Source organism: Buceros rhinoceros, unplaced genomic scaffold, assembly GCF_000710305.1.
Source record: "Buceros rhinoceros silvestris isolate BGI_N320 unplaced genomic scaffold, ASM71030v1 scaffold5782, whole genome shotgun sequence".
NCBI lineage: Eukaryota > Metazoa > Chordata > Aves > Bucerotiformes > Bucerotidae > Buceros > Buceros rhinoceros.
The window spans coordinates 280-20,859 of NW_010398192.1; the positions used below are offsets into that span (position 1 = coordinate 280).

General features: G+C 43.3%; 1 protein-coding gene across 1 annotated transcript in view; it reads left to right on the forward strand.

Annotated features, from left to right (window-relative positions):
• Positions 1–3,547: 3,547 nt before the first annotated feature.
• Positions 3,548–20,580, forward strand: part of LOC104488896 (ALK tyrosine kinase receptor-like) — a gene marked incomplete at its 3' end in the record, with an annotated part of 41,250 nt that continues 24,217 nt past the window's right edge. Inside the window, exons 1-6 of the mRNA XM_010130990.1 lie at positions 3,548–3,686; positions 5,933–6,070; positions 8,039–8,191; positions 9,257–9,357; positions 11,226–11,392; positions 15,431–15,525. Of these exons, the coding sequence (XP_010129292.1) occupies positions 3,548–3,686; positions 5,933–6,070; positions 8,039–8,191; positions 9,257–9,357; positions 11,226–11,392; positions 15,431–15,525 (793 nt within the window). The remainder of the gene's footprint in view (positions 3,687–5,932; positions 6,071–8,038; positions 8,192–9,256; positions 9,358–11,225; positions 11,393–15,430; positions 15,526–20,580) is intronic.

The following is a 20,580-nucleotide window of genomic DNA, read 5'->3' on the forward strand; positions in this document are numbered from 1 at the left end:
GATACTGACAGCAATAAGCACAACCATTTTGATTTAAAAATGCAGCGAGCAAAGGATGGGCTGTCCAGCTGTTATGTAAGACTGTAACTTCTGAACACTAACCTGAGAGTATGATTTACTGCACCTCATGCTTCTGTTGAAATTACACCCCAAAATACACTGGGTCAGATAAGAACCCTCTAACTGGTTGGTGAAGGTAAGAGGGGTAGGTCTGTGTTCTGCTCTCTCATCTACTTCCTTTCAAGTCCAATGGCTAGAACTGGATGTTTGCGAAGACTTGCTGGCAACAGCCTCCTCTATGTAAAAAAGTAATGTAAAGCTTTTGATTTGTATGTTCACTGACTGAGCCTCAAAACATTTAGCACACATACTTTTGTGCAATAACCCATGCAGTGAGTCCCATTAGTTCAGAAAAGGTTTCAGCTTTATTGATTTTTTCACTGTTAATGAAGAAATTGTTGTTCTTAATATTAAAAGTCTTCTAAAATTAATAATCGGTTACCTTTGCTGGATATGGAAAAGCATGGCATAGAAAAGACTGGTAAGGAAAACTCCTCACAGAGGAGATTGAGAGGCTAATGAAAAACAAAAGATGAAAATGCAAATTAAAAGACGAAAACGCAAATCAAAAGTTGAAATGAAAGGTTTGCAAGGTGAATCTTGAATTCTCATCAGGTTGCTTGCAACTCCAGGCTCTCTATCTGTGCAAATTTCTCAAAATTATGTCAGACTCTGATAGCGCTTCCATACATTCATACAAATTTTAACATCTGTATTTAGAATAAGAGTAATATTACCTCATTACTTGAGATCTGGTTTGACATAAAATCAATACTGAAGGTATTGCCAAGCTTGGCTTATCTGGAAGCCTGCTGCAGTGATCCATCTTCTGCTTAGATCAACAATGGGCTTTGTTCCTGATTCCATTAAGAAAATTAAATTGGCTCTGACTAGCCCGTGTTTGGATTGTGGAACCAATCAAAGACGACGTAAGCGTTAGCAATCTTGCTGCAGTTGAATCTTGGGGGCAAAGAGCTTGGTGATGACGAGACTCCACACTCAGAAGTGTTCCGGGTGATGCAGAACTCTTTCCATTTTTGCAGTGTCTGGATGCTTGCTGTGGTGTTATAAATGGAGTCAAGTTTAAGTATTAGAGATATTTCAGTGCAGAACCTCAATGTTTCACGGGGCATTAGGGCTCTGACTCAGAGGAGCTGCCAGTTCACATGAGCAGTGGTTTAAGAGAGCAACCTTGCTTTTCTACCAGATGCCACAGTTCTCCCAGCAGAGGTGGCAGAATGGACAGTGCGTCTTTCTCAGTTGTGACATTTAAGAAGTTGGTTTACGGACTTAGATCACCAGTGGTTTTCCTTTATTTTTATATACCAGGCTATAAACAGCAAGTTCCAAATTGTCTGTCTGACAAAACATACAGGATTAAGGTGCAGCAGCTGAACCTGCCGTTGTTTTCAGCTGTGGGGCAGTAATCTCTTTAGCTGCTACTACTAAATATAACCCTGGTTGTGAGTCAGAGGCTGTGTGCTACAGTTCAGGCTTGTGATAACACTGGTGATACTGTGATGTCTCAGTGTGGGGTGGGTTGTAACTTGGAGGTGCTAGAACTGTGTCTCAGTCTTTGGAAGATCTAGTATGGTTAATAGTAATAGGTAAATTCAAGAGTAATAGGTAAATACAAAAGATTTAAACACTGTCCTTTCCTTCGATGGTCCATCGGATCAATTTGATTAAGGCCCATTGATTTTTGTGGCCAACAGGGTGCAAGGGAGTGATGAACAAAGCTGTGACATGGAGCAGAAGTGCTTAAGTTCTGGGCCAGTGCTGAGTGGTCTCACGTGTTGTGCCACAGCGTGGCAGGAAGGAATATATTTATAGGTGTGTTTATAAGTGCCGGACATTCCTGAAGGTGTTCTGTAATACAAAACTTCAGTAAAGAAGCTGTTTTCCTTTGTTGGGTAGTAGAAATGGTGCAGTTGTTGTTCGGGGCTGGAAATTTCTGAACCTGAATTAAATTATATTGAACTATTGATTATGATTTGATGGGACATATGATGGGCTCAGCTTCAGGTGAGTTTAGGGTATCTGGGTATTTATGTGTGTATACAATAACGAAAGTTGGGGGATAGTCGTAGTCAAGATGGATGGGATGGAGGGAAGAATGAGTTAGGTAAATAAAGAGTGGCGAGCAAAAGGAGAGAGGGTGATTAAAAATTAAAGTTGCTTTAGGTTTTTTGCAAGTTGCACATTAGGTGCTCTGTGGTTTTTATACTTTGTACTGTAGAGATGTGTTTTTCGTCTGCCTGTTGCCTTCTAATATGTTTCTGGTGCAGGATGAGGGGTAAATGATCACTTCATGGCAGCTGGAGGCATTTCCCAAATTAAAAAGTAATACTAGGAGCAGAGCCAGAGCAACACATCTTAACGCTGTGGTCTGTCCTTATCATCCCGCTGGCACTGACTTCAGAGTCACTCATCCAAGTCACCCCTGGCAACATCAGCAGCATGTAGGGTATGGATAAATTTATCTCTGTCTGGTACTCTTTGCAGAAAACAGATTAGAGCAAGGATTCCTTTGTCACTATCCTTGCTACAATTCTTTTAAAAAATAATGTATGGTTTCACCTGTATTTTATTGTCTTGTTAACATGAGGTAGAAGGACTGTTTTAGAAAGTAAAATAAAAATATTTTTAAGAATCTTGCTGGATTTTTTTTAATGACACCTAGGTACCCTGACTTCTATCAGACTGATTTGGGGAGGCACTTTCGAAAATTCCCGTTTGGAATCTCTCTCTAGCTTCTGATGCCTAACAACCTTTCTTAAAATTAGAGTGCATAGGATCATCTATCTTCCTCTGAAGTGCCACAAATTCTGCACAACTGAGAAACCGTTGCTGTCTAGAGGCTATGGCATTTGTCCTGTTACAAAACGTAAATTGCCAGAGCAATCTGCGTTTTCTGGAACAACACTTTTCTTCTTCCTCTTGTTTTGTGGGTGCACTCTAACTTGTTAAGCTGGGAGATGATTGGATAGAAAACGCACAGAAGAAGGCTCTCAGGCATGACACAACCAAGAAACACTCAGAGCCAGACATTTACTTCCAAAACATACAATGTCATTGTTAGCTTGAGGAGATCCAGAGACTTGTGCAGCGGCTACATTGATCCGTACTTGCAAGAACAAACAGAACAGAACTGAACCGTGTAAGTGGAAGGCACGCATGGAGGGGGTGAGGTGGGGGAGTGGGTGTCCAAAACTGGTAATAATTCTAACTTAAGAATCATTGGGAATGGTTGGATCTTTTAATCATTAGCAATAGGATCTGCAGCAAAGATAACTGAACATGACCTTGTTAGGCTGCACATCGTTTGTTTTGTATTTACACCTTCTTGTTACGTTGGAGTTCACATTCATCAATCTGCTGCCACTGTGGATACTATTACTTCTGTTTGGTACAGTACAGAATCTTTCTGCTAGAGACTCCGTGGGTTCCCGTGTGTATGTCTGATAGCTCTTTGTTGTCTTCTAGGATGAAATGGAAATACCTGATGGCCCAGATTGGCCGAATAGAAAGACCTTTTAAAATCACCTTGCTGTATTCAAGCTGTGGTGCACGAGAGGTTGGAGTACTGGCAGTGGGCTCCTTGCAACTCAGGAGCTGCTTTCATGGTATGTTGCAATTCACTCAGGCATGGAATAACCAAACGCAGTCAGAAAAGAGGGCAGCTTCCTCACCGCAACTGCTGAGTGTGATCAAGAAGTCAGTCAGATGGTATTTAAATCAAAACTGAGTCTCCTCTGGGGTTTCCGGCAGTTTTTATCTGTCAAGGGTCACATTGTACAACCACCTGAACAGAGGTCGTAGCGAAGTGAGGGTCAGTCTCATCTCCCAAGTAACAAAAGTATTTTGAGGTCAGAATACTTTTGAAATGACCTCTAGTTGTATCAGGAGAAGTTTAGGTTGGACATCAGGAAAAATTTCTTCACTGAAAGAGTTGTCAAGCAGTGGAACAGGCTGCCCAGGGAATTGGTGGAGTCACCATCCATGGAGGTATTTAAAAGATGTGTAGGTGCGGTGCTGAGGGACATGGTTTAGTGGTGGATTTGGCAGTGCTGGGTTAGTGGTTGGACTTAATGATCTTAAAGGTTTTTCCAACCAAAATGGAATTATGATTTGCATGTGCTTTATGTCTGTGCACACATTGTGTATGAACTCCGAAGGCAGCGCTGAAGTTCAGAATTACATGACTGATGTAGGCGATCCTCTCTTCTTTTCAGCTTTGCTTTGCTTGATCTTTGTATGAGAAAACTTCAGGCAGGGTTTATGCTTCATCCAGCAACAAGGATGGAATGAAGTCTTTGTCTAAATTATTTTTGTATGTAATATTTTTCTTTCTTAAATAATCAAAACCAAAATACTAACCCATGTCACCAAAGTCTTTTCCATACTGGGGATCTATCTTCCAGATCTATAAAGAAAAGTACTATTTATCTGCACTCCACGGGGTCTCTTTGCTATTGCCAGGCTGAGAACCTCTGTCTAAAATGGAAATATTTGGAATGTATTTATCTTCTCCAAAAGGTCAGAAATCCTCGGTTTTACCTGGCACTTACATCCTATTGTGAATGATGTGCAAATGGTCCTCTGTAGTTGCGCAGAACCTTGCTAATGTCATTTAGGCTTCTTGGAAGAGTCTGTCGGCACAGGCAGCCTGCAGGTTGGGGACCTAATCTTCTTCGCTTCCTGATTTTCATGCATTAATATAATGCGATTGCCTCCATTTAGCAGACACTGTAGAAATAGCTTGAAATGTAATGTAAGAAGCTTCAAATGTAAAACGACAATATTAGTTTCACAGAGTTGTTTCATAATATATCATGAGGCTGGTTTTGATCATATTAGAAATTTAACTTTATTGCGGTCATTAATATTTTAAATTAACAGACATTGTATTTTTAATGTAATGGGGTTTTTTGACAGTCATGGAGATTTGAGGGGATGCACTGTGCTAAACATTCAGCCACTAAATGAGCTGATGCATGTACCCAGCACAATGCAGTGCCAAGAAGAAATGCTATTTCAGACTGTATACCTGGACTGCTGCGGAGATGTCTATGGATGTTCTGGGCAGAGCTCTGCTAAAGAGGAGCAGATCCAGAAGAAACCTATGCAAACCTGCAGGTCCATAACAAACCCACCCACAGGACAGGCTGGGTGCATTAGGAGTCACACTTTCGGGAAACTGCTGACTTAAAAATTGTGTTCAGCCTGGTTGCTGCATAGCTGTCCAGTCAGTCAAATGCTCCCAGAGTTAGAGCTGACTAGACTAGCTAGGGTGCAGGAGTGAGATCCTGCACAGGGAGACGACTTGCTGGGGAGGCAGCTATCTTCATGGGCTGTTGAAGATAGATGCCACAGAGCTGGCACAGAAATGTGTGAGCAGCAGGAGTTTTAGTTAAGCCTGAGTCTCAATAAGGCATAGCAGGGTGGCTGTCAGGACCAGAGCTAAGTGGGTATCTCTGCCACCAGCAGCAAAGCGTCATGCAACATGCTGCAGCTACCTAGCAGGTGCACAGTCATAGAGCTGAGGAGCACACCTCAGCAGAAAACTGCAAGATGCTTCTTAAAAAAAAACCCAAAACCAAAATAACCCAAAAAAGATTATCTAAATATAGCACAAACACAGCAGAAGACAATGAGTGGAAGAAAGGAGCAATAAATTTGGTCTCTGTGAGACCTGAGGTGATTTGCAGGAATCTAATGCTGGATAGAAATATATCACAAAAACCAGAGGTGAGTATCGTTTGTCTCCCAAAAGGCATTTTCTCAGGTCGTATGTAAAGACTGATACACGTGAGGGGTCATATACATTCTACCCACTAATCTCTGGATTTATTTCTCTTTTTTCCTTTAGATAAAGAAAATCAAGATATTTCTGTATATGACAAAGGCTCCACTTTCCCCTGCCCTCGTGATGGCTGTGTCAGCCACTTACAAATCTGTGAATTCATCAGTGATTGCCCTATCAAAGAACAGGAAGGAGTGAGGTGTGGTGAGTACGTGGCATGGCACTTGTGGGAAAACAACTAACACGGGGAGGTGAGGGAAACACTATTCCCCAGATTTTTGCTTACACCTTAACATGAAAAGCAGCCATGAAGTGGCTATGAGGCAATTTGTTGATCCCAAGAATGGAATGCGGTTACTATGGCTAAAGCCTACTGCAGCCAAGTGCAACGCACCGTGCCTCTGAGCGAGGGCAGGAGTGATGCGAAGGCAACACGGTCTGTCCCTGTTCTTGGAGGTAACAATGGGCTGCTACAGTTCACTGTAGTAACAGCTATGAAGAAAGATGGATCACTACTGCCATGCCAGCAAAAATTATGAAATCGTGTCCTTTAGCTGAACTTTGCTCATTATAATGTCATCATAATACAAAACCACACCTCCATCCCCAAGGCTACCCGCATTCAAGGTACGACCACTCCCCACTGGGCATGCGCCCTATATTTTATCACCTGTACCTTTAAATGTGAAGTAGGAGATTTTTAATCCAATCAGATTAAAAAGAATTCATGACTAAAGTTACTCAAGCTCCACCTAAAAGTATACAAACAATATAAAAAGTGGTGGATAAAGGGGAGCAGAAGACCACCATCGAAACTTGGGTTCGGTCAACGGGCTGAACCTATCTTCTGCACCCCGCCCCCCCCGTGCTTAGTGTTTGTTTTAAATTCATTTTCACAGTCAATATCCAATTACCAGTATCATTCGAACCTGCATTTTGTCACATATTTATACAATAAATTGTTATTGTTGATTTAATACTGAAAGGATTTGTCTTCATGTTACTGCTGGTGAGGGTCCCTGAATAGGTTAGGAGAACATCCTACAATCTTGTGGGCTACCAAGAGGGACTCTGTTTTCAGGGACGCTGCCAGCGTGAGCCCGGCAGGCTGGCCAAGTTGCAAAGAACCTGAGGAGGTTCCCCTTCTCCCTAACGGGAGTGTGGCAGGCAGGTTGGGTGCCAGGATTTTGTCTTTCTTGGGAAACTAGTGGGCTTGACAAATTGTAAAGGGTTTGGGAAACCCCCCTTCCAGGCCAGGGCTTTTAATAATCAGCTCTATAGATCTTCTTGGCCTCTTTTCGTGACAACACTTCATGGGAACCTTCATCCCATTAGAAGAAATAATTTGGAATGAAAAAAGAAAATGAAATTTATTCCATCTCTAGATTAATTGAATACTTTGCCTCCTGAATTAATGTAGCCTATCCACATTAATTGGATACCAAGAGTCTCTTTTGAAAATTCACCCTATACAGGATAAAATGGATTTGGATTTTTTGGTTTGGTTTTGTTTTTTAACTATTGCAGTAAGGAGCTTGGTGACTTGCCTTTCACAGTTGCTGCTACTTCTGAGAAAGGCAAAACCTTATTTACATGTCTGCAGCTGGGTGAGAAACTCCTTCCAGACCCAAGGTCTGGGCCTTCCTTCAGGCGAAGGTGCTGATCATCAGAACAGTCATAAATCTGTTCCTCCAAGAACCCTGTTCAGAGTTCCTCTTGCATGTCATGACGGAGGAATCCCCCTGACCTTCATCTGTGGTGATAAGAAGCATCTTTTAACTTTGTTGCAAGTGCAGCAGCAGAGATCCAAACGGATCTGTTGATGGGCCTTCCTTCAAGTGGACACAGAAAACTTGGTAACGCTTCTAATTTCACAGGCTGCAAGGCCTTTACGGACACATGGCAGTGATTTACCATTCTTTAGGGAGATGTAGTTTTGTCCAGTACCTAGAGCAGAAGTCTCAAATATCTCCTAAAGCAATGTGTTGCCTTTCTGATGGTGACTCTGGACATAAACAAATGAGAATTATTAATATTTTGCCGTTGAACTACTGTGTAGCAAAGATCGAGTAGCTTAGACTACCACAGTGAGTTTCAAACTCTGCTGCTGTTTCTGTTCTTCCATAATCATGTTTCTCCTCTTTTCCTGCGTTTTCTTATTCTCCATTGTAGAGAGTCTCCCAGAGGGCTCGCATTGCTCTTTTGAAGAGGGTCCATGTGGCTGGACACTAAATGAAACTGCAGCATCTCCTTGGTCTATTCGGGGCTTTAATGAAATGATTCAAGATGGCTCATTTGTAGGGTCTACCTTGCAAGCCACTCGTGGTAGGTTCCCCTAGTTCTTTCTTACTCTTTCTGTGTATGTGTGCATGTATATATATAAAATAGCCTTGAACTTACATTTTTAAATGAAAATTTCTAATTTAAAATTTTTTAACTTTAGCATCAGTATTATCTACAACAACTTTAAACGTAGCTAAAATTAACTTTTGAACATGATTCAAAGCTTTATGTGAAACAAGTTCTGCACAAAGTTAAAAAGAAAACTATCAGTGACTAGGATTCTCCTTCACCTTAAATTATATAATGAATTATCTTTTCTCTATATACACTACTTCCCTCCTTTTTCCTCTTACAAGCTATGCAATCGTGGAGTACCTCAGCAGCAACTTGATAGCTACTGCACCACAAAGTAAAAATTCCCCAACAGAACTAGGCAGCTTGTAGAAAAAACCATTTTGGTGACCCTCGCCAGACTCTGCCAGTGGGTTAGGAAGAGCAAGACCAAGTGATCACACGCTTTGCATGCCACAGAACACCACAACAAAAAAAGAGTCAGGTAACTCCCAGAACTCTCAGCTTGGTAAATAAGGAGGAAAGCCAGCCCCTCGCATGTCCAGGTTGAAAGTCAGAAGTGCTAGCAAAGACGAGTCCTGCCGCACAGCTCCCTGTCAAAATGAGGGTTATCCACGTGAGTGTCCTCTTTGTCTCTTGAGAGCTTTTATAAACTGTTCCTGGGAACAAAGACTACAAATAAGCTCTTCCAGACCAAAGTCTGTCTCAGCAAGAGTCATTGATGCTAATGGACTAAGAATTACGGCTAATCAGGAGTCCAGTGCAGATTGGTGTGAGCCCTTGTATGGGAAGATACTTGAGTGATGTCTGAGGATTGTGCCCTCATGTCTCAGGAAAGGGCTTGGCATGTTGACTCTTGTGCTGCTGAAATCTAGCAGAGTGCTGCTTATATCCTCACTGAGAGATTTGCTCTCAAGCCCTGCTTGTCATCCTACTTACAGTGTGCTTCAGCGCAATGGTGTTAAATTATTGCAGGAGACTATAAAAGAAGCAAAACATGATCTTGTCTTTTCTGACTCACTTTTCTGTTCACAGGACGCTTCCTCTACCTGCGAGCAGACAGCAATCAGACGAGCGGTGTGGCCAAGGCTTACAGCACCAGCTTGCCAGCCAGTATTGCCACTGAAGACTACCAGGTATATCCCTCTGTCTTAGCACCTTTGTGCTAAGTTAATCGTCACACTGTAGGCACTGTTTGCACAATAAACCCATTTTCCTGTGCCTCTGCACACTTTCTGAAAGACTGGAAAGCAGAAGAGTTGGCTATACCACCTAGCTAGCTACTTGATGAAAACCAGAAAGGAGATGAGAGGCACATCCACAGCAAGTGAAAGCAGAAGCCCCAAGTCAGCTCCTCAGTACGGAAAACCCTCCAGCCTAACGGTGCTGATTATTCCTCTGAAGGGTTCCCCGCACCTGAATTGTGTGGGGTGGCCTTGGTTTGTCAGAAAGGGAGCTGGCAGTGTGGGCTCTTGAGCCATCCAGTATACCTACTGCTGAGACTTGTCTTCTTAAATTCTGTAATACTTTCATAGGAGTTCACAAATTTGACTGTTTCAGTGAGAACAGGAATGTGAAGTTAGGCATTAAATTTTCCGGGAATAGATGAAGATAATAAACTTCTGTTCTCATTCATCAGGAATTTCTCAAGGTGAGGGCAACCTGGCACAGATAAAAATGTATAACCTGTCTTAAGCCCCAATCTCTACAAAGAATAAGGGGAGTTCCAAGATGCTGGAATTAAAAATATTAAATAATATTGTGCTCATAACACTTAGGAAAATTGAGCTGCAATTTTGAGCTGGAGTCTAGCCCTGGTAGAGGAAAACAAAGCTTTGATGCCTCCTAATTAGAGCTGGCAGAAGAAATACAGTGCAGGTGCCAAAACTGTAACTTCAGCTTTTATATTTATTTATAAATCCAGGTCAATTTTGTTGGGTATTTCCAACAAAATAAAATGTGCTTGGAGCTAGGCTCCAAGGAGAAGGAGAAGAGTAAGTGTTGATTATGGTATACAGGTTAAAGGAGATCTGGCCCCATTCTATCCTCAAATGTGGATTTGAACCCACATTTCAGGAGCAAGGAACTTCCTGTGGTTGTTCTTTGCAGCACATCTGTGTGTGTGATCCCCTTCCTGCCTGTGCTCTCTGTAATATAAAAAGCAGCTGAGCGCTTACAGCACTGGTGGAAATGGCAGTTCTCTCTTGCTCTGTGGCAAAGTGAAAGCAACTGATGCAAAGAAAGGAGCGAGTCCTGCTTAAAAATATTCTTTGACCTGGTAATCAGGTTGCTCACCTGTCATACGGGTGCTACTGTCCGGGTGATGCCTATGACTTGGAGCAAGAATATGGACTGAGGTGTCCTGCCTCTGGAGACAGCCTCATTCCTTGCTTCAGGGGCGCTTGGGGCAGGGCAGCTCTCCCCTTGGAGTGCTCTGATGCCAAATATAGTGCCTGGGTACAGAGCCGTTATCGGCGCAACGCCTTAACCTGGGTGGTTAGAATGGGAATCCTTTAAAGATTTAACCTGTGGTTCAAACCTTTCACAGGAATATTTAAGCAGGTGACAACACTGAAGAGGAGTGCAGTTAGGACTGGGTTTTTGCAATAACCTTACTCTAGTGGCAGGTCTACCTAACTCTATCATTTAATGATAAAGCATTTCTGGAGTTGAAGCCCGTGTTCCTCTGCTTAACCACACTTTGTTCCGGAAGGAGATAACAAGGAACCAGATGGTGTCTGAGGCCATGGGTATTGTCATCAGTGGTTAGAGAACAGCTGCCCAACAGGAGCGTCAGTCAGAGGCTCCACTGAGAAAATTCTGTGTGAGGAACAGTGACGAGTCAGACACAAGCACTGGGGGGAGCCTTAGTGGTGTGCAGGATCAAACAGTTTGACCCAGGATCAAAGGTTTAGTGTCTCAAATCCCCAGGGAGGGGAGAAGTGAGTACTTTTCCCTTTTTGTCACAGGATACCATCCTTTTTCTCTTATTGCTCTATTTCAGGTCCAATTCTCGGTGCATGTTTTCGGCAGCTACAACGGTACCGTCTCCTTCGCTGTGAGGGAAGAGACAAAGGGAGCTCCCATCACCTTGCCGATGTGGGAAAGGGCAGGGAGCTGGAGTGACCACTGGTTTCTCATCACTTTACCAATGCCATTGCTTCAGAACTGGTGAGAGCCCCACTGGCAGCATTCAGAGTTATTACCCTAGAGATTTAGTAAATTGTTACTCTTTGTTGTGAAGCATCGTTTTCATCCTTGCCTTCTTCCAGGGCCTTTTCTACTGAAAAAATCACAGGAGTACTGCAGTTCTGCTTGCTGAGGAGGTATTCTGTCACGTGTGCATCTCTTCATGCACACCCCCAGCTTAGCACAGCACAAGCCCACTCTGCGCCTGCACTTTCATGCAACCTCAGACAGGGCTTAGGTACTGGGAACTGCAAGCATCTGCACTAGCAACATTTTACCGCCCTGAGAAAGCCAGTATCCTCACAGCAGCAAAGTGCGCCCGGCAGGGAAATCGGCTACCTCAGCATAGCTGCACTCGGTACCCCCACAGCAGAAACAACCAGGAGAGTCAAACGAGTGGTAAAAACACACTTTAGCCAATGTATCTGTCGAGCCTAGGATCTATATCAGTGTAGCCCGGGCAAGTGGAGATAATTCACTGTTGCATCACTGATGTGTCAATCTCAGGAAAAGACTTGCCCACATCAGCCTTGCATTAAAGTTTTCAGTTTTAGAAGTGAAAATACAGCATGACCTTGGGTTTCAAACGGAGTCATATTGAAGATTCAAAGATTTTCAATCCAATCTGATTGTAAACAGGTATTTCTCCTCCCTCACCCAGTGCCATTTGTTCTCAAGTCATGTACCTGCTGCTGGCAACTGGTTATTTTTCACACTCTGTCCCAGGCCTCTTGCTTTGTTCCTTCCATGCTCTGCTACTGCTGTGCCATCTCACCTGCTTCTGTGAGCACTCAGTGCCTTTATTCCTTGTTTTCATACATTTGGTCTCTCTTCCTTCTCTTTCAAGTTTCCATTTGTGAAGCCATTTTACCTGCCTCACGGTTCCAGTTGCAGTTTCCCTCTCTGAACTCGTTCCCACTTCTTGTTTCCGTCTCTCTTCCAGCACATGCTGTCTCTGTGTGTTTGCTTTGTTTTTTTTTAAGTCTGACTCCCTTCCCTGCACTTCCATTCCTTTCTCCTCCTTGTTATCTATTGTGCACTTTTATTTCAATGATTCCGGACCATTATTCCCAGTCTTTGTTTGACAGGCTGCTTGTTTCTCTCTGCAGATCTCAGGCCTAACCCCCATACACCAAGTCCAAGCTTCTCTGCTGTAGAAGTTCCCAGGGAGCTCCCCAGCCTCTGCAAGATGTCACCTTTTTTTCTCTGAATTCAGTTTAGGCAGCTCCTTTTCTCCTAAGTAAAGAAGAGCTGGGGACGAAAAATCGTATTAGCTAATTTGGAAGGGCAGTTCTTCTTTTGTGTAGCTGAAGCAGAACCTGACACAGTTCATAACAGCACTGCCATGGAAAGTACCATTTAACCCCGGACTTGAAGATAGCCAGGATTTAAAATTCTCCCAGACATGGAAGTGTCAGGGATTAAAAATTTGCAGGGACATTTTACTAAAATTTGAATATATTCTCATTCAAATGGAAAAAAAGCTCATCCCTGCTACGTGACCCTCTTCCTCATGAATTTCAGACCACAATTCCAATACCTAGTAGCAGAGAACACTCAAAGTTGTCAGCATTTTTGAGCATGGTCAAAATTATTAATCCATATATTGCCTTATCCTCAGCACTGGCAAAACATTTTGACTGCTGGGCAAGTCATACCAAATACCCCGAATGAAACAGTTCATTCTAAACTGGTATAGTTGCAAACTATTGTAAACAGAGGTGTGTGGTGAACTTCGCTGTTCGGCCCTAGTATAGTCTGGTATAAAGCTCTGTGAGTGACTTTTCTGTATATTCGTGGGTGCTGGCAGGTTTCCTTGATAATGCAAACTCCAGCAATGCTGTGCTTAGGGGATTTTTTAGGGTTTGGACTGGCATGTCATTTTCCTGTATCCCGAATCTCCAGGATATCCCTCACTTACAGTATGAAAGAACTATATTTTTACTTCTTTCCCTGAAGCGATAATAGCTAGTACCAAGGTGAGTGAGAGGGGTCAGATCACCTGGGAAGAATAGGTGAACAGGAACTGCAGCGCAAATAGCTGCTGTAGCAGGACACGAGTGGTTTGATGGGGCCGGAAGTAGAGAAGTCTTAGCAGGTAGGAGGAGGCCATGGAGGGGGTACATCAGCAGTTTTTAGAAACAGCCTCCTCCAGTGAATTTGTTTCTTAGGAGACAAGGAAGGCAAACAACACAGTTTGCTGACCAGCTCCCCAGTTGGGCATCTAGCTACGTGGAAAACTGCTTCTGGTGATCAGCTGGCAAAGTCACTCAGTCGGTTCACACACACACAGGGAAAAGGCTGCTGTCAGAAGAGAACCAGACAGGCAGGCCAGACATCAGAGCTGGGCAGTGTAATACGGTGGAGCCAGCAAAATGAGCTCAATGAGCAGGAACAATTGAAATCCCTCTGGCTAACACAGCACAGAGTTCAAGAGGCAAATTCCTTCCCTTTTTCAGATGTTATGAGGAAGGGGAGTTTGTGAGATGTCTAGTCTTGTGCACTGGAACAGGGGATCGTTCTCAAGGCTCCCACCAAGGCTCCACTGGAGCAGAAATCTGCCTTGTAGCACAGTGTTGTGGACCCTCCCCTGCTCTGACTCCATGGACCAGATGCAGCATACTGTCCTGACCAAGGGTGTGCTGCCCTGTGGGCAGTCTTAAGTAAGGGGTAGGCTGTGGTGCTGTATCTATGGCTGTGGGTGCTAGAAGTGCCTTAGTCCTTGCCTCAAGGTGCTGTGACTTTCTCTTCCGTTGAGTGGATGGCGGAATTACCGTCTTGCGTCAATTGACTTATGTACAAGGTCTGAAAACACGCAAGTATTGCTAAACCTGCTAGTAAAGAGGCAAGTTTGTGTAGGAAGTGGATCTAATGACGAATTCCCCTGCAAACCCCATAGCTAAAAGACTGGTCATCATTCAAGTGACCCTCGATTTGCATTTGCTGCACCAACACTTACCCCCAGAGTACTCAGATTCTGTAGGTGTGAATGTTTTCATTTAAGCATGAGGAGCCATTCTTGAGCGAGGGTAAAAGAGATTACCCCTGAAGATTTTGATGCAGCTATGCAACGTTTTATTAGCTGTGTATATGGACAAACATTTGGCTGGTGGGTGGAGTATGCACGCATACTTTATCGCCACTAATTTGGGATAATCATTCCTAGGCTGAATGATTAATGAGTTAGGCAGATCAGTGCTTGATCTCTCATAGATCATCATTGAAATTCACCAGTGACAACAGTGGAGGTCCCCTTCAAGTGCTCTTAAGCTCTAAATAGACTAGACATGAGACATCTGTTTATTTCTGAAATTTATATGAAAAACAGTTCAGTCCTATCCATTAGAATGAGATCCTCCAGCCCATTTTCTTTCTTCTTCCTTGTGAATTCAGAAAGTGGCAATGCACATGGGACCTCCTAGATAAGTAGCTAAACACCTGGTCATGGTGGAAAAAGATGAGACAGATTGGGAAGCAAACACTTCAGGGAGTTATGGCTGAAATTTAAAATGTCCTGACCTTCCGCTGAAATAAATTCATGTCACATTGGCTGAGGATCAGGCCCGAGATTCCTATCTATTCGGACATTGTTGTTCTGTTCAGTTTTTATTCTGGCTAGCTCTGTGGGGGTGGAAAAAAGGAGATTCTTTCTTCCTTTCCTTTTTGCACATGTCTAATTTCTAGACTCTTTTCAGCGATTGAATAAGGATGGTTGTCTGTATATGACTGTTAGTGGAAGACAGTAGCTTGTGCTTCTGCATGCATGTGCAGATAGAAGGGCAAGTAGGGCTCTCATTCTTGTTCCCCATGAAATGTGGCATTATATGAGTGATAGTTGGTCCTTAAAAACTGTTGGTATGTGAATGAGGTTACTAGCAGGCCTTTTTGGCTGCCCAGCAGGGCTTGTCTGGAGGAAACATTCTAAATAGTGATAAACATGATACCATAATATTGTATTTTTAGGGTTTGGGGCATGGTTTTCCCCCGTCTCTTCTCTAAAACCTGTGTCTTATTGCAAAGGTTTCAGCTGCAACTCCTGGCAACCTGGGGCTGGAATTCCCATGCTGACATTGCTGTTGACAATATTACATTTGGACTGGACTGCTTCACTGACGGTGAGCTACAAATGTTGCAGAATCCCTTAAAGAATTTGGGTAATGTAGTCAGACCCGGGACACACATGCTCTGTTCTCCCCATAGAGTGCACATCGTTTGTGATAGGTTTTACAGCACAATGCCATTTTTATCTCAGACCTATGAAGACCTAATGAAGATTGCAAGTAGAGGCAATTTTACAGAGTGTCAGAGTCTCCTAGTGCTCTCTTTTTTCCTCTGATCTGGGATATCCTGTATCACATAGTTGAGACCTGCCTGTGCGTCTTGGCAAGAAACTCAGCTTCCTTTGCCCCTAAGTGTAAGGGTTACATCGCTCTGTTCTTTGGCAGTCCCTGCTGACCTATGCACCCTAGCAGTTGATAGCTGAAGGTAATTTGTTGAAATCAAAGGCAAAACTCGCTATATTTTAGTGAAAGGAATAAAATGCATCCCTGACAATAAAGTTTAGATTATTGCAAGAAGTCTGTTTCGCCCTGTAAGGAGATACATCAGCTGTCACTGCCAGAGATATGATAGACTGCTTTCCTTTGCTTCATTACTGTGAATGTAACAGACGACAGCATATTCCCCCCAAAAATAGAGCCATTGCTACCCTCTGAAGCATGTTAGCAGGGGTTGGATTTTGTTACCAGACAAGTGGAAAGAGGTTGGATACTTGAACAACTTGCGAATACTAGAAACTGCTTTGGTTTTTCCCCTGGAGATAAGACCTATATGCTCTGTTGTAAAGGAAGTGGAGAATACACAGGACTTTAATCACAACTTCTGTTGCAAACGAAAGGTGCATCAGTGGTCCTGTGCCACTCTTCATGTGCCACCGCAGCCAGCACTTCAACATCTTGTGTAATAACCTGTCCCTGCAAAGGCTAGCTGTAACTTAATGTAATGTAGGAAGGCTCACAACAAAACAGACGTGTTAGAATTTCATCCACAAAAGCCTCTTTTCCCTCTCACCTTCGTCTGATTCAGTCCTCTGTCCTCTGGCCCTTTGTTGGTGGTTGATGTGAACCCAACAGCTGGAGTTTACTGCCCTCCTGAGAGCAAATACAGCCACCAGTTTACCAGTAGACATTTTGCTGGTCTGGTGTAGGGGCGTGTCCTTTGCTGAATAGCTGGGGCATAAATGCCACTGCAGCAATGTGATCAGAGCTCGTCCGTTAGACTGCCCAAATTACTCGCTTTCAATTAGTATAAATTGCACTGATGTCCAGGAGCAGCTGACACTTGTCCCATCTAAAGGTGTGACTCGTGCAGAAGACAGACATCACAAAAGAAACACATTTCTTGGAAGCCTTGCACTTGCCACTGTTCCTTGAATCCTCTTTGCAAATTTTCTTGCCTCTGAAAGACACACCCTTGCATTTGTCTTCACATGACTTTAATTCAGTTAGGTTGCAGAGAAACCCAGCAGCTCTGCTGTGTTTCCAGTAATGAAATTATTTCTCCATGGCAAGGAGAGGTTTCAGATGTCAGAGATGGAGCCAATTAAGATCCAGGCAGTGAATTCTTTGCATCACGGCAGCAGGAAGGATGTAGGACAGGAAGGATGTATGGCAGGAAGGAAGAATTTGCTGCTTGCTAGAATGTAAATATTATTTTCTCCATCTGTTTCAATCCTGTTTCAATTACTCTACAAAAACCAGTGCAGACTGAAAGTTCTGCTTGTCTATGTGCGAGCTGGCAAAGAAGGCGACGTTTTCCATATACCTCAACGCGGAGAGGAAAGGTTCAGTGAGATTTAGGAGGAAAAGAAGTTGGTAGTGGGGGCAGCTCAAGGGACATCAATAAGGACAGCATTAAACAGGCCATTCTTTGGATGGCAGCTCCAGGGCAGTGACGGATGCTTTCCCTGTGAAAAGGTGAGATAAAACCACCTTCTGATTCATACCATCAGCTTATGTAAGACTGTGTCACAGACCAGATGGCATGGGTCTGGTTTATGTGAGAACTTTTAGGAGACAGGCATAAAGATATGTTATCATTTCAGTTAACTAGTGCTTTCATAGGAAGAAATCTGAATTTTGAGTATCTAAATATGAAAGCATGGGCTGGCACAGCAAATACAGTGTTGATTGTTGCCCTCCTTAGAGCTTACATGGTTACTGTTTTTACTATTATCCTTTGGTGCTCCAAGCAGTATCTTGTTTCAATTAACATCACAGATCTGCAGCCTATCAAAGTGCGCTCTGCTGCCCTGGCCTAGGGATTGCGTTTTGTTCTGTGCATCACTTCCAATTTCCCAGGAGACTGGTTTATAAATGGCAAGACTGTCCACAGAGAGCTTTCGTGTAGCATATCTCTAGTGCTTGATTTTAGAGCCCCAGCAAAGTCCATTTCTGTTGACTTGCCAGTCTCATTGCTGGAGGTGAATGGTGGGGAGTGCTTCAAACCTCGTTATTGTCTCATTTTGCTGATTTAAGGTGCTGACTAGAAATACAATAGATCAGGACAAGGGATGGGGAAAGGGAAAGATGGTGCAGCTTCCTCTGTTCCACTCTAGGGCAAGCTGGAGAGGGTTCTGGGAGTACTCCAACTTGCATCAGCAGGGTGGGTTCTCTGAGGAGACCACGCACACTTTGGGGATCCTGTGGGGCACCTTACTCTGATTAATCCCAGCCACAGGACCCCTATATCTTTTTTCACTACAGTCCCAGAGACAGAGGAGTAAGAGCAAGTTACTTTAGATCCCTACCTGCAGGAGATGACCTGTCTTTCTCCTTTACCTTTCCCTCGGTCTCTTTTCAATGTGGAAGTTAACACCTTTAGCTAAATCCAGGGGGTCCTGTGCTCTTCATATTTTTCTAATATAGGTACACCTTAATATTAATTAAGTCTTATTCCTTTCCGTTCACTTACAGTCAGCCTGTTGGCTGTCAGAGGAGGAAGCGAAAGCTAAAACGAACTGGAGCTCCAGCCCCTGGATCCCAGGGTTAACACTATGTTTGTAGAAAAAGCCACCTCACAAATTAATGTCTGAGAGCACATAAACCAGCCATCTAAGAGTTAATGGCTCATGTGGACAGAACAATGGTCAGCCTGTCTTGCAGCTTGTCTGCTGCTGGACACAGAGTGAACAGAAACTTTCTTCCTGTGCATGAGGGTTTGAGACTGTTCAGAGAAGGAAAGACGGTTTGTTTAGAAATGAGGCATTGCCTTAAGGTACTCCGCTGGGATGCTACAGAAAAATTAACGCAGACGCACAGACCAGCTCTCTATTTCGGACAGTGATTTACATTCCTTCGCTCTGGTAAACACAGCCAGACTTCTTGTACGTCTCTAAGTATCCAAAATTGCTGTGACCTTTGGGAATTGTAATTCAGTGCAGGCCTTGGGAGACCAAGCATCTCTTCTGGCCATGAATCGTCTTTTTCATTTGGTTTTCCTTCTCATCTTTGATCTGTTTCCTTCTTTGTCTTTAATTTATTTTGGGTTAATTTCATTTTTCATTGGCACAACGACTTCATCCATTGAAGTTCTCTATCTCAGTATGAACCGAATGTGTCAGTACAAAGCTCCATTTTCCTTCCATCCATCAATGCACTTTCAGTCAGACCTGGGGGGGGACATTCTCAGGAGTAGAAGCTCAGCAAGGTCTCCATGCTTCAATTAGTTACTTGGCCCTTCTGACACAGCTAGCAAGCGTGTTAATTATCGCTGTTTAGAGCGGTAGCTTTGTGGCAGAGATAATTGTCCAGCTGGAACCGAGTGAGTCTATTTTGAATGGAGCATCAAACAGCTGTTAGATTCTCACAACTGGAACAAATTGAAATATTTGTGATGTTTTTCAGCTAATGAGAAATGTTAAGTATTAAATTAACTGAGGGCTCATAAAAATGGAAGGAAGCCTCCTTGTTCTTAGAGAGATTTTTCAATCAATGATCTGCGTAAAAATGGATAATTTCACTATTGAAATAGGATGCTTGCAGATTATAAGTCAAAGGGTTCGGTTATTTTTCTCCTGTTGTAAGGCATCTTTGGTTTTGTGGTGTTCTCAGTGCATTCAGATGCTTTGAATTAGCAATTGCTCTGAAGTCCCTCCTCTCTGAGAAACAGCCCGTTTCACTGGTCAGACATGTAGTGTTTTCCTCAGTGTTTTTCAAAAAGGTTTGTCCGAAGATTTACAGCTTGTGTCAAGGGTGTGCTGCTGTTTGTTAGCTGTGTATGTTAACGAGACATGTAATTTTATTCAGAATTTTATTCTCTAAGCAAGGTCTGAGGTGCTCAAAGTTGGTTGCTGAGAGGGGAGCTGTGTCAGCCAATGCAGGCAGCACGCAGGAACAACCACAAAACTGTTGCTGAAACCAAAGAGCAAATTTGCACTTTCCCGCAAACCGGGGGATCTCCACAGCAGCACTAGAGCACAAGCACTCAAGTGGGGACGCAGGCTCGGTCCTTGATAGGCAGTGGAGAAGCCTTCGAAGGTGCTTCTTTCTCCCGTACATCAGGGATTCCTGCAACCATGGTTTTCCCCTGTGCCTTGATCTTTCCCACGGCTGGGCAGGAATATCAAGCATGTTTGATAAGGTGCCTCTGAGTCCATCACAGACGTATGATATTTAAACACAGATGTTCTACTTGTTGAACACACAAGGACATAAAAATAGTATGATATTTGTATTTTTTGACACTTCATTTGCAAGTTACTTGAGTGTATTTACAATCCTCCTCGCCAATTTTCCCACAAGATCAATCTGTTAGGCTGGTTTACTTACCATGACGCCATTCAGAACCAGAGATAAAAATTTTTGCTGTCAGTCTCCCTTGTGCCTCTACACATCTTCCTGTCCAGAATCGTCACTTGCCCCTTCGACCAGCAGAGCATCAATACCTGGTATCTGTTCTTCTACACTATACTTTCCCCAAAGTCTCTTGTAATTGCAGCCAGTGTAATTTGGTGGCCAATTTGTTTATCCTGTGGGTGACCCTGCATGTGATAACATGGAGAGTTTGTGTTCATGCAAAGACCCACTGACTTCAGCACAGATACAAGCAGCTAATCCCAGACACGGGCTCAAAAGAATAATAAAAAATTATGATTGTTTAAAAACCCTTTG